Raw genomic sequence first — 13,045 nt, 5'->3', positions numbered from 1 at the left:
ATCGCTCAAGACATCCTAAGTCGTGTCCGAGATCGGCAGGGAGGTCTCCGAATGGGATCCCACCGTAGGGAGGCACCGAGCCACTGGGGCCCAGCGAATGGCCCCGACACCCACTAGAGAAACCCTCTGGTACTCTTAGAGTGTGTCTCTGGACCGCTAGCTGACCCCTAGCGAACGGGGCACGAGCCTCCACTCGGACTTACCTGATAACAGCTCACCGGAAGTGCCACCGCTCGCGCCCATTGAGGGTAGCCTAGCATATTCCATCCCTCCTTCCGAGCGAAAAGGAAGCGTGAGGGTCATACAAAAAGCCAGGGGAACCCCTGACGGCCCTCTTGCTCTGAGCAGAGGCTAAGGGGCTCTTCCTGCAACCTTGCCGAAACCCCACGACCTGAACTCGCACTTGTGGGCTCAGCAAATACGATAAAATCTCTCGCCCAACGTGAGAAAAAGAACCTGGGGGAATGAATCCACTCCCCTAGAGCCTCGGGGGCTACACCCGGCGGGTGCGCTCGCGCGCACCCACCAAGGCCTCGAAGTGCGAAGCACCATTCCGCCAGGAGCCACCGCAAGTCGAACCTCATCAAAACCTCAAGAAGAGCGCTCACGCTCTCCCTGAGGCTCGGGGGCTACTGTTGGGTACCATAAAATGGGGTACCCCGAGCGTATATCGAAAGAACCACTTAAACCCTATAAAAAACAAAGCCAAAAGGTAAGCCATTGGTTAACCCCCGGCCTCGTCCAAGCCCACCGGCTCTCCGCCTCGCCTTTGGCCTCGCACGGGAGGTCTCGACGGCCTGCCAAATCTCTGCCTTGCGCGAGGCCTCGCACGGGAGGCCTCGACGGGGAACCAATTCTCCGTCTCGCCCGAGGCCCTGCGCGTAAAGCCTCGGACGAGATATCGATTCTCCGTATCGCTCGAGGCCGGCTCGGCAACAACCCATCGCTTCTGCCTTGACCAGTCCCCCCGACCAGGCGTCACGTCCCATTAATGCGCCAACTACTCCCGCAATATCAGCCGGACGGTGGCTCGACACTGCGGAACGGCCGACGAGACGGGAGGTCACATCAACGCCATACCGTCCAGGACAGGACGGGGTAGGGGTTACCGGCCACTATGCTCTGGTACTGTGCCGACGATCAGCGCCTGCACTACACTGTGCCACCTAACCCCTGCCCCAGGAACAACGTGACATAGGGAGTCAAGTCCGGGTCGCCATAGCCTCGGAATCAGCACACGGGACCTACTGCTCCCCCCCGAGCCTCGACAATATACTTCAGGGTCTCGGCAACCTAGGGATTCACGTCTGTCGAGCCTCCCATGATGGCTCGGCCTCGGCACCAACCGAGCCTCGGCTTCCCACGCAGTCAACCCACAGTGACCGGCACGTCGACCGCCACGCCCCGCTTCATGATGACACTGGAGCCCACGACGCACATGATCGGATGTGACCAACGTGTCGCCCCAGTACTTCAAGGACAGGACCACTCCGTCGACCACGCCGCCATAGGAACAGGCTACAGGGCTCGGACATACCGCCTCCGTTCGCACGACGTCGTGTAGCTAGTGTATGTATCACCCTTGTCCCCCCTTCAACTATAAAAGGGAGGGACCATGGCCGTTTCAGGAGGATCGGACGCTTACGATTAGGCCTATGAGACGGGCTCACACTCTCAAGAGATAGGCGAACACACACTCGATACTCCATAACGTGCACGCTTCCTCGCTGCTTGAGATCAACATCTCAAGCAATCCACGCCGCTCCACGTAGAGATCTGGGATTAGCTCCCTCTCTCGTCCTGCTTGTAACCCCCTACTACGAGCATTTCGGTGCAAGGAATACAAGATCGATCTCTTCAACTGGACGTAGGGTACTCATTACCCGAACCAGTATAAACCTTGTGTCTCTTTGCATCACCATCCAGAATTAGAAACACACAGTGCAAATTTACTAGTTGGTTGAGGACTCGCCGGTCCAAAACACCGACAAACATGCGAACAGATGTAAGAAGTGAACGTAACAGTGACAGGAACCGTGGGGATCCATCGTTTTCCACGTTTGAGCATGCCGCAGTGGCACAGGGAAAGTGGGGTCTAATGATCCTCTCAGGTCCACCTCTGTACTGATCTGTCTCGGCCAAACAATGTCATTACATAAAGCTGCATCCTACATGGGTCAGCGAAACGGATCCCTTCCTGTTACTATCTGCCATTGTGCTCCCCCTCTCATGAATTCTGGCCTGTTCTACGTCGCTACATCAATAGTATTTTTCAGCAAACAAATAATATTTTTTTTCTCTTATAGCATTTCAACCGTAAGCCAAATTTCATCGAAATCAACAGGGCCTCTTGACTCTTCTGCCATTCAGATCGGGAACTCTTGCTATCTCAATCATCTCAACTTTGTGACGCTGACCCCATGGCCCCTTTATCTTTAATCTGCTTGGTTGCTCATCCCATCAGCCTCTGCCGCACTTGTAACTGTGACCTTTACTAGTGGAAGGGGCGCGCCCTTGCGCGCCGTATCAGTGGGTTAATGATTAGTAACAGAGAACATGAACCAGGAAAAAAAACATGTTTCATCTAGAGATGGGAAAACGATTAGCAACTGCAGCCAATCAAAAGCCGAATCATTTCCTATTTAGCATATTTTTGTACTCCATCTGAAACAACCGATAATAGGCTTATTAGAGACAAGATAACCAAAGGTAGTAATAAATACATGGGATATTCCCCCAAAGTTGCTTTACAGCATTGACTGACAAGATTTTAGATTTAGATAGAGACGATGGACCTATACATTATCGGTATCTAGAACAAGCACTATTTGGGCATAGTGCAGGCAAAGGCCCATAGGCAGGTAGCCGAAGTAGCTCTGCTTGTATTACCTAGCAGTGTACTGGTTCAGCAGCTGGAACACCTTGAAGACAAAAGAGGTCAACCAAAAATAATCTGCAGAGAGAAGTCATACCTTCAGCAGGACGAGATAACAAAGGAAGCGCAAGGTAAGTCATGTATCTTCGGAGAGCTGCAATCAGCACAATTTTGAAGGATGAGGCCTCTAAGCACATGAGAATAATCCAGAGATACTATATGTACGGGTTGGCGAGCAATAAAGACCATTCCAAACCAATTGCACAATAGTACAGGTCGAGGGATAAGGATAAAATACGACATGTATATAGTTTCCAATTGAACATTGAGAAATCTGAGCACTGTGATTACACCAATGGAAGGCATGTTGTAGACAACAGCAAGAGTATTGGAGTAGCTTTTTCAAGTACCTGCAGGCAGACAGTGAGGACATATGCATTGCGTGCATCGAGGGCGCCCCAGGAGGCAGGGCTGGAGGCCCGGCAGCATTGTCATCGCTGTAGAACTGATTCTTAGGACAGCGTCGTGTATCCAATCTAACCTCGTCGACCTCTGATCCCCTCTGCAAAGTATTAGCACAATAGCACATGACATCAGCAAATCAAGAAAATGGTACATGTCACACAGTAAGTAAGAAAAGTAAATGTGGTAATAAACTTATCGTCAGCACGAAACCATGTAAACACAGGGACGAAACAAAAATCATCAGGTTCCAACTGACCAAAAATGTGTAACCTTGTAAGCCCTATAAATGGATCTTAATAGTTTAATTGATATGAAAAAATAGTTTAAATGGATTTGATTAGACAGTGGGGCTTCCAGCTTTCAAAAAGTTTGAGGCACATAGCAAGAAGCCTCACCGCAGTCCAGGGGCAACGCCTCCAGACCTATATGAAAATAGGTAAGATATGAGCATTTTGCTATTATGATCCGAAAACAAAGACCTTCCATCGATCTCATACTAATGAGGAGTTGTTCATGTTTGGAAGCAGGAATATCACAGCATCCATGATCCATCAGTTTATAACCAAAATGAGCTTGCATTGCATCTCTGTCTAGTTAATGTGTAAGATACCCTTATTTATAAATATCACAGCCTCAATGCACATGATAAAAAAATATTTTAGCCTCAAGTAACAACATGAAAATAGTCATAAGCAGCAACCTTTTGCCATAGCTGACCCCTTCATATCCAAAGGAGAATTTGCAGTGGATACTTTGAAGTCTATGGTGGAAAAGGCATGTTAATGTCATAGGCGTAGATTTAGTGAAGAAAGCATAAGCCTAAACCAGCAAAATAATTAAGCAACAAATAAAATGGTTTCTTTAAAGCACATGTACTTTAATGTGAAAGACGATTTGATTGAAAAAGCTGGTTACTCTAAATTGATCTGCGGAAATGTCAAGCAAATGAGGTTTGCCAAAAAAAAAAAAAAGTTTGCAGAGGAATTGAAATTACCAAGATAACCTTTTAGGCCATCTAGAAATTGTCAGGATCCAAATGACCAAAATGTGTAACCTTTTAGGCACTACAAATGGATCCTTAATAGTTTAATTGGTACAAAAAAATAGACTCGATAGATTTGGTTAGACATTTAGGAGGCGATAGCTTTCATACATAGCACTGGAGCAACATAGAGGATAGACCAACACATCAGTGCTCAGCTGTATGTATAGGAGGAAAAGAAAATCGCTCGTACCTTGTACGCTTCTAGTCTGAATTGCGAATCTTCTGAATTCTATTTTTCATTGGGAACATGACGTGCTCCCTTCGGTATCAAGCTGCAGAAAAGCATACATGTTTTGATGTCGATTACTATAGAAACCATAGATGAAGATCAGTCAAGGGACAATGCCAAAAAAGGGAGGAAACAAAATACCTGGGGCACCCTTTAACACTATGGCTATTAGTGACTATATCTGGAATCAAGCTGTAGCAAAGCATACATGTTTTGATGTCGATGTCGATTACTATAGCAAAACAAAAATTTAAAATAAAGGATGTGAGATTAATGTCACTATAATAAAGGAATGCCAACTAATAAAAATGGAATTAATTCTGCACAGAACTCAGACCAGTCAAATCACATGTCTAGACAAGGTACAGTAAAGTATATATTATTGAACCCAAATTGAGGAGCATGCTAGATTCTTGCCGCTAGGAATAAATGGAAACATGCACATGTAAAAAACTGGGATCTATCATCGGTATGCAGGCAATGAGTCGAACATCAAATGTACAATTAGAACCATATACATGATAATAGGGCAATATATCAGCCAGAGGACTCCCCTAGTTATCCTGCTATTAAAGGCACTTGTTATCACCAAAGACGAACGGAAAAATGTACATGTTAGAATCTGGAATTTATTCAGGCTATAACAATATCATCAATTGTCTATCCCTCATACATATATTTCAATCTCAGTTTCCACTAACTATCTTAACAATCTGTAAACCCTTTCAGTGTATATCCATCCTCTACATCCCTTCAGTATATATCCATTGCCATTAGAAAGTATCTGTAATCTAATCCGAAGAAAATTGGTCAGCACACAAATATCACATTATTCTGTTAGTCAACCGCCTGATAGGCATCTTTAGATTATTGCTTTGTGACTCACCAATATTATGCAGGAGCTCCTCTCCATGTTGAGCAAGCAGGGACAAAGAGGCAGAAGTCTCAGGACCGCCGATACCTGAAACAGCAGAAGCGAAATATGGCGCAATAACAGCAACAACACAGCAAGCATGCATCGAAGGAAGGCAACAAATCTGGTGCTCGTAGAGGAACCCTATGGAGGAGTAGGAAGTAAGCTGAAATCAACACCGAGAAACAAAAAACGAAAACCAAATCAGAAGAAGTAGATAGGTAGGGTTTCATGGAGGAGCAAAGCACATGCTCGTCGGCGGGAGGAGGCGTTGAGGAGCCCGCGCAGAGGATGAGGGAGAGGGAAGGGGCCGCCGGGCACCACCCGCGCCGGCCGAGAACCCACAGGGGGCGCCGCCGCGCCGCGGCCGCCACCGCGCTCGCGCCTGCCGTCGTGTCGACCGGGAAGGGGAGAGAGAGAGAGGGGAAGGGGAGGGAGAAACGGAGGTACGGAGTAAGGAGGAGGGGGGGGGGGGGGGGGGGGGGGGGGGGGGGGGGGAGGACGGCGCCGACGCCTCCCGCTCGCGCCGCCGCCCTGTCCGCGCCCGCGTCGGAGAGAGTCGGGGAGAGCGAGAGAGCGTGAAGAGGAGAGAGAGGAGGGGGCGATAAGCTGGATGGGGAAGCGGAAGCTAGGGTATATATTTGGTTCTATGGATTCAGAAGAGAAGCGGGAAAGCAGAGGAGAAGCGGGAGAAGCCAAGGAGAAGCGCGAGAAGCCGCTCCCGGCGAAATCAGCTCCAAGCGATCTGGGCCGTTGGATGGAAGATCTGACGGAGGAGAAAAAATTGGGTGACGTGGCTGGTTGTTCTGGCCGGAAGGTCCACGGGTACGATTGAGCAGATCTGGTCCATCGAACCCGAGATCCAACGGTAGACAATATTTTGGGTGACGTGGACGGTGTCTCCTTCTTGGAGTCAATGCGGCCTTGTTTGGGTTAATCTGTGTCTGCTCACCTCTGGCCGTGGGTGCTGAGGCGGTGCACGGCTGATTTTGTGAGGGTGAGGCCAATAATTGGGGCAGCCAAGAGGAGTGGCACAATGGCACTGGCAATGGCTATGGGATGGCCATTGATGTGTGACCTAGAGCTCAACTGCAGAATTGTACAGAGTGAGTAAATAATAGATCAGTAGTACTAGTAGTACTAGTGCTAGTGAGTACTACTACTCGTGATCGTGATAGTAATGCTACAAAGCTGCCACACCAATGACACCATGCAGTTTGTTTGTTTGATGCAGAAACAGCATTGACTGAACTCTGATCTTCAGACTACACCATCACCACCACTGAAAAAGAAAAGAGAAAAAGGTGCCCGGTAATTTCTGTACGTATATTCTTTTTGGAGCAAAGCTGATGAGCGAGTGCTTTGCAGTTCTGCATTACGCTGCCTGATCTAGTAAGTACGAGTACGTGGTTAGCAAAACCCAAAGCCCAAGGAGGAGGAAGAAAATGGTCGGCTGCAGGCTGCAGGCTGCAGGCTGCAGCATACAGGGTTCCCGATCAGAGAGCAGAGGGCGCAGCGCATCGCAAGAGGTTAATGTCGCAGACGCCAGAGGACAGTGTCACAGTCGACACATGACACCACCACCACCACCACCACCACCACCACCACGCAGCACCTCATCGTATCCGAGGAGCGGACAAAAGTCGCGGGCTCGCGGCGGCATCAGGGCACTGGCCAAAGGTAAAAGAAAGCTGCTGCCTTTCCTCCTGCTCCTTCCTACTAGAGTACTAGTGCGTGGGGTGGAGCAGTGGGCGCTACAGCAGCTACCTTGCCGTGTCCTCCTCCTCTTCCTCCTCTCCTCCTGTCGGGTGGCAATCTCTGCGGAAACCGAGCTCCATCCATGGCCGTCCAAGCCGGGCAGTAGCGCCGCCTGGTGAGTTCTTTCTTGCTCCGACGCCTCGTTTCTTGCTGTCGCGTGCTGCTATGCGTAATACAGGTTGTATTTTAGCTGATTTTTTTATGCGCTATTGGGGCTCTTTGGGTCTCCGAAACTTAGAGCTTGGATTGTTGTTTAGAACACGAGCGGGTGCTTTGGAGATATCATGTGCAACTCTGTCAGTGGCTTCTGTGCTGCTTGGTTTGGTGATATGCATGTGTGTGAGATTATGGATCTGGATGAAGAAACTGTGCAAAAAGATAGGTTCTTGACGGACGTGTGTAGCTTGGTCCAGTAGTTCGCTAGTTTCTGTGAATTAAAAATTGCTCAAGACTAGGACTCGTACTTGAACTATTTCTCAGTTCCTGCACATGCAGCACCATGCTAATGTGCGATTTGGACAGTCAAACAACAACTGTGAAAAAGACAAATTTCCATGAAAAGGGACCTTTCAGTTAGGCCTTTTTTTTGGTTAACTTATGTATTTAGAGCTTTATTTAAAAACTTTTTTATTCAGTTAATCTTCAAAGCAACTTGCTGGGCAGGTTATATAATATTTGACCCTCATAGTTAAAAGTGTTTTGGTTCTTTTAGAATCTGAGATTGTATGGCGAACTGGTTCTGTGAAGTTGGGATGCGCACTTTTTTTGACAGCTGGGATGCTTACTTCTCATTGGCATAGTCGGTCATCTCTGGGATAGGATTTGCTTAGATTGTCACATTCCATTAATGACAGAATGAATGAATTCGAGTTAGGAGTGGATAAATACAATTTCAGGTTCTCAGGTTTGTTTTGAGCCTAGTGCTACATCCCTCCATGGCCTTGTGCCCTTGTTCCATTGGTTTTCTTAGCGCAACACATGAGGCAATGCATTTCATTGAAGAACATAAATACAAAGCAAACTCCATTCATACTTCCTTATTAATAACATACTTGGCCCTGTTTGGATTCATACTTAATTAAGAAACTGCAGTTTTAGAACCCATAGACATGCAAAACCATGGTTTAGAAAAAAGAGGTCTAGAGTGGAGTTTTTAAAACTCCAAACAGAATTCAGTTTTAGCAATACTTTGATTTTTTAAAAACTATAATGTTGTGTCCAAACACTTCATGGCGCTACAAAACCATGGTATTTTCCTAAAACTCCAAAAATACTTTTGTATCCAAACATGCCTATGCTTCCTTGTGTGTCTTAACATTGTCTCGCTGACCTAAACATGATCTTCTGTTAGTCTACAGGGCGTAACTATGGATTCTTGTGAGGGCTCTGATGATTATATAACTCAAAGCAAGATTGTTCCTGCAAAATCTGCTGTATTGGTATGTACATTTGAAGGTCCTTCCCTTTCTCCTTTTCTTTTTCTTTTATGTGGCCGTTCTATTTGACAGTTTTGCTTACATTTCCACTTGCTACTACCTGCTTAGGTTGATGGCAAGACTGAGCCTGCTGGAGAGGGGTTGCCTGATGGTTGGTTGAAAGAATACAGACCTAGAAAGAACCGATATGGATCTAGAGTCAAGGGTGACACGGTATATCGTCGATCCCTTGATTCGATTGTGAAAATATCTCAAACTGATAAGTTTCTTTTGACCTTGTTTTTTTTAACATGTTATCTCGTATTACTTAAGGCTTCATTGTGATGCCTGACTTTCTATAAGCCATTTATTCCGCGACTGTAACCAGTCAGTTCATTTGATCTGCAGTTCTATATTGATCCAATCAATGGATATGAATTTCGCTCTCTCAAGGATGTGCACCGTTATCTTGAATCTGGAGACATCAGTCAATGTGTTAGATTGCCAAACAAGAGAAAAATTGGGGACCTGCATACTGAAGGGGACCAATCTCATCATGTAAGTTGCATCTTTAAGTTTTGACCCACATCTGAACTTCCCTTGATACCTTGTCTTAGCTAGAATATTGGATTGACAATTAGATGCAAATCAACAAGGAGTTCATTCTTAAGGTATTTTGATTCTATTTAAGGCACAGGTGTATGAATTTCATATGAACTGTTTTACCATCCTTCGAGAAGTATGAAGAGGTTCCACAAATTATAACTTGGGAGGTACCGAATCCCTAGTTGTAATTTTGGTCCTTGCCCAAGGACTGTAAAAAGCTTCGTTTCATATTTCCTATATGCACTGGCAAATCATCCCTTGCCGTCCTTTTGGAGAAAAAAAAAATTCCTATAGGCACCTGAACACAAGCATTGCTCTTGATACACACTGGTTCTGAGTCTGTCCAATGTGTACTTGCAATGCACCGTTATGCTTGATGTAAGATGCATCTTGTATTGATGTAGGCTGTCATCTGAATTATGATGCTTTTTTTGTACTCTAACTGAGTGAATTGGAAGGACTTCTTTTCTTGTTGCTATTGCTCTTTCATAATTGACTGTTACTACCCCAACTATTGATTTGCTTTGTAAAATCCAGACAGGAAAACTATCGGATCATACACAACTGGATACTGCTGACAAGTCTAATCGGTATGATCTACTGAAAGGTACCAATGCGCTGGGACATGCTCTGCTAAATCCAGAAAGTGGAGAGAATGCTGAAAATGTTACATTGTCTAAGCCTGATGATATAAACTCAATCCAAAGGGAAGCTGATCAGGTTGAAGCTTCAGAAGGTAAGAGCATCCAATCAGGCTCCGTAGAAGAGACTCCAGGGGAAGCTAAATTTGTCACTAGGAAAGGAGCAAATGTGAAGGAGAAACCAAAGGAAAAGAAGTACAAAACTAAACCTGTCAAAGGGATTGCTGTACCTCTGAGGTCATCACCTCGTTTAGCTGCACTGAAGATTAGCCAGGAAGCAAATAACACACCCAGAGATGGACATAGCGGCACACAGACAGACATCACTAATGAGCCACAACCAAAGCAAATCCAAAAACCTAGGCGAAAGACGGTTTCTTCTGTACTTCCTGAGAGGAAAGATGGAGAATCTACCAGGAGTTCAGCAGAAAACCTTCCTTCAGTTCCCAATCAAACACAGGGAGCATCCTTCCCACACTCTTCAGGAGATGCTGGATGCCAGAATGCACCAGCTGAGGCTCCTGTTCTGCGACAACCGGCAGGGCAAGGTGAAACATCTGATGGTTTGCCTGGATCTGCCCTGTCGTCGCTATTTCAACATGTCTGGTCAGACCCATGCCTTGTGTTTGCGTTCAGGACTCTCCTGGGTGATATTCCTGTTATTGATGACCCTCGAGCATATCGATCTTCAGCTTATGATGGTAATAGAGACTACTACCTTCCACCACAGAACATGAATAAAAACACTGCAGCCAACTGGTCTGCTTCAGCTTATGATGGTAACAGAAACCACGCGCAAGTCAATCATGTTATGTCAAGGTCATCAGATAAGTTCTACGGCAGTGGTTGGTTCCCTCCCCAGTGAATTCAGTCTGGGAAATATGAAAACAAGTTCTTACCTGGCAAGGACAGATCAGAAGCAAACTCAAGTCCTAGTCCTAGTCTTAGCTCTCTTTAGCCCTTGCCTCAACAAGGATGCATGTTGCAAGCAAGACTGCAGCTCGTTGTAACTGTGTAGAGGATCCATAACTAATAGTCTAATATAGTTGTCATATGCTACCTTGCGCTGATGGGATCAGTCTAGTTCACAGGAAGCTGTCTGGTGGAAGACTTGGCAATACTTTCTGTTGTTTGTGTTTTTGTAGCAACTTGATCATGCATTCACTTGTTGCATTGTTACTTGTTAAAGCAGACTCAATATCCTAGGAAATGATCTGGGCTGTAATGCGTCTACGAGCAGCCATCTGTGTATTACTACTTGTCACTTGGTAGACTTTTAATGTGCATCGTGGCATTGGACTAAGTTCTACCTGTATTTGGCTTCTGCTGCACTGGTCAGAGTTTCGCTCTTATTCGAGTTGAAAATGTTGTTTTGATGTGTACTTTCTTCATTGATTCTTGAAGTACTTTTTTTTTTGAGCCTGATTCTTGAAGTACTTGAATGTGGATGGCAGCTATGCTTGTTCTTTGTTTGGGTTACCACATTGTGGTTGAGTTATAATTGTTGACGCCAACATCAGTTGTTGGGAGATGCATTGGATGCCATGGAAAGTACTCAGGTACAGATCAGAGGTCTTATCTCCGTTTGCTTGTGGTCCTTCGAATTATTTCCGGAACAGTAATCAGAACAGCTAAAAAGTTTTCTGTTCTTAGAGGTCCAGGCATTGACTTGTGAGACTAGGGCTCAAAGCTTCCTTGTAAATTTTGATGTTCTGCACTTTTTCCCATGTTTTTTTTCAGTTGAAATCTTTGGGAGATGATCTTGCAAATTGCAATGATGCAAGCTGTCTTGTGGTGCTGGGCTTTATCATCTGTAAAAAAAGCTTGTGGATACTGCAAAGTGCAAACAAAGCTGACTGGGCCTCCAATTCTAGTATGCAGATACAAAGCTGGTCAATGATTGGTTGTTACACTTAAGCTGCAGATGCCATAACAAGCTGAAGGTTCGGCCTGGTGATCTGATCCCGTGCCATCTCATGATGAGATGCAACTTTTAACAGAATAATGTTGGTCTAATTCACATCATTAAGGTAGAATGATGTCCTAAGGCTCACCAACAAGAAGCATATTCTTTGGATATGGTATAATATATGCGCGTGGTACGTGCAAAGCCAAAAGACTTTTGCTAGCAAGTGGACATCTCTTGTTAGTTGCTCTAGGTCAGCTGTCAAATTTTCACCATACATTTCTTCTTTTATTTTAAAATTTGTTTTTCTGTCACGTATACAAATATATAATGCTTTCCCTTTAGTTTTCTGGCACGCCAACAATTGGCAGGAGATTTTTCAAAAACAGATGCTTTTTCAGAAACAATTGGCAGGATATTTTTTTCGACACATGTGAAACTTCTGTTGTGCAGTGCAGAATTGGCCTCATTCAGAACAAATAGATCAGACAAAGTACTGAAAGCTATGGCCACCAGTAGTATGGAGTATGGACCAGATAAAAAGAAAAATCAAAATTGCCTATTTTTAAGTAATTAGCTACAGTTTATCTTGAACAGGTCAGTTTGGATGAAGAACGGAATTGTTTCAAAAGAATCGGATAAACTTCCATGATTCGCTGGCTTCTAGACAAAATTTCAGGCTAGAAAAGAAAAGAAAAGACCAACATGGTTGGATGGAGGTGGTTTAGAGTGAGACCAAGTTCATGTCTATCTACACACATGCATTCCTTTCAGCTTTTTTCCTAAAAGATGCTAACCGAATTCTAGCCAGGACACATCATGTCGAATTAAACCAGAGCAAGGTCCTCTAGTTCAGAGGTCAAGTTTGTTGCAACCATAGAATTAGGGTAGGTCCTTTGCACGACAGCGACTCCAGACCTATGAATGAATATAGAATGAACGGCACAATCACACTACAGTGATGAGTTAACGAGTCAGGCCTAGTTTAGTTGCCAAAATTTTTGACAAAACGCTACTGTAGCGTTTTCGTTGTTATTTGACAATTAGTGTTCAATCATAGTCTAATTAGGATTAAAAGATTCGTCTCGTGGATTTCGTCTAAATTGTGTAATTAGTTTTATTTTTTATTTATATTTCATGCCTCATACATGCGTCCAAAGATTCGATGTGACGGGAAATCTTGAAAAATTTA

At 45.1% G+C, this 13,045-nt stretch overlaps 1 protein-coding gene and 1 long non-coding RNA gene across 3 annotated transcripts; one reads left to right on the top strand and one right to left on the bottom strand.

The window, feature by feature from the left end:
• Positions 1-2,228: 2,228 nt before the first annotated feature.
• Positions 2,229-6,459, bottom strand: LOC136497126 (uncharacterized). Its single transcript, XR_010769213.1, has 6 exons — positions 5,501-6,459; positions 4,756-4,846; positions 4,576-4,657; positions 3,286-3,437; positions 2,973-3,029; positions 2,229-2,889 (listed from the first exon to the last, which is right to left on the bottom strand). It is a non-coding gene; the product is annotated as an uncharacterized lncRNA (long non-coding RNA).
• A 588-nt stretch (positions 6,460-7,047) lies between these two features.
• On the top strand, positions 7,048-11,135 carry LOC136496340 (methyl-CpG-binding domain-containing protein 13-like). 2 transcript variants are annotated; one of them, XM_066491992.1, is made up of 5 exons: positions 7,048-7,400; positions 8,637-8,724; positions 8,830-8,934; positions 9,109-9,258; positions 9,844-11,135. In XM_066491992.1, exons 1-5 carry the CDS (start codon positions 7,099-7,101, stop codon positions 10,810-10,812), a joined length of 1,614 nt encoding a protein of 537 aa, XP_066348089.1. In that variant the 5' UTR covers positions 7,048-7,098; the 3' UTR covers positions 10,813-11,135. The 2 variants fall into 2 exon arrangements, with proteins under 2 accessions (XP_066348089.1, XP_066348090.1); XM_066491993.1 differs by having other exon boundaries at positions 7,261-7,400; positions 8,644-8,724.
• Positions 11,136-13,045: the final 1,910 nt, after the last annotated feature.

The sequence above is a fragment of the Miscanthus floridulus genome, chromosome 12 (assembly GCF_019320115.1).
Source record: "Miscanthus floridulus cultivar M001 chromosome 12, ASM1932011v1, whole genome shotgun sequence".
In the NCBI taxonomy this organism is placed as follows: domain Eukaryota; kingdom Viridiplantae; phylum Streptophyta; class Magnoliopsida; order Poales; family Poaceae; genus Miscanthus; species Miscanthus floridulus.
The sequence above is the reverse complement of the archived record's forward strand: the minus strand, read 5'-3'. Positions and strand labels throughout refer to the sequence as shown.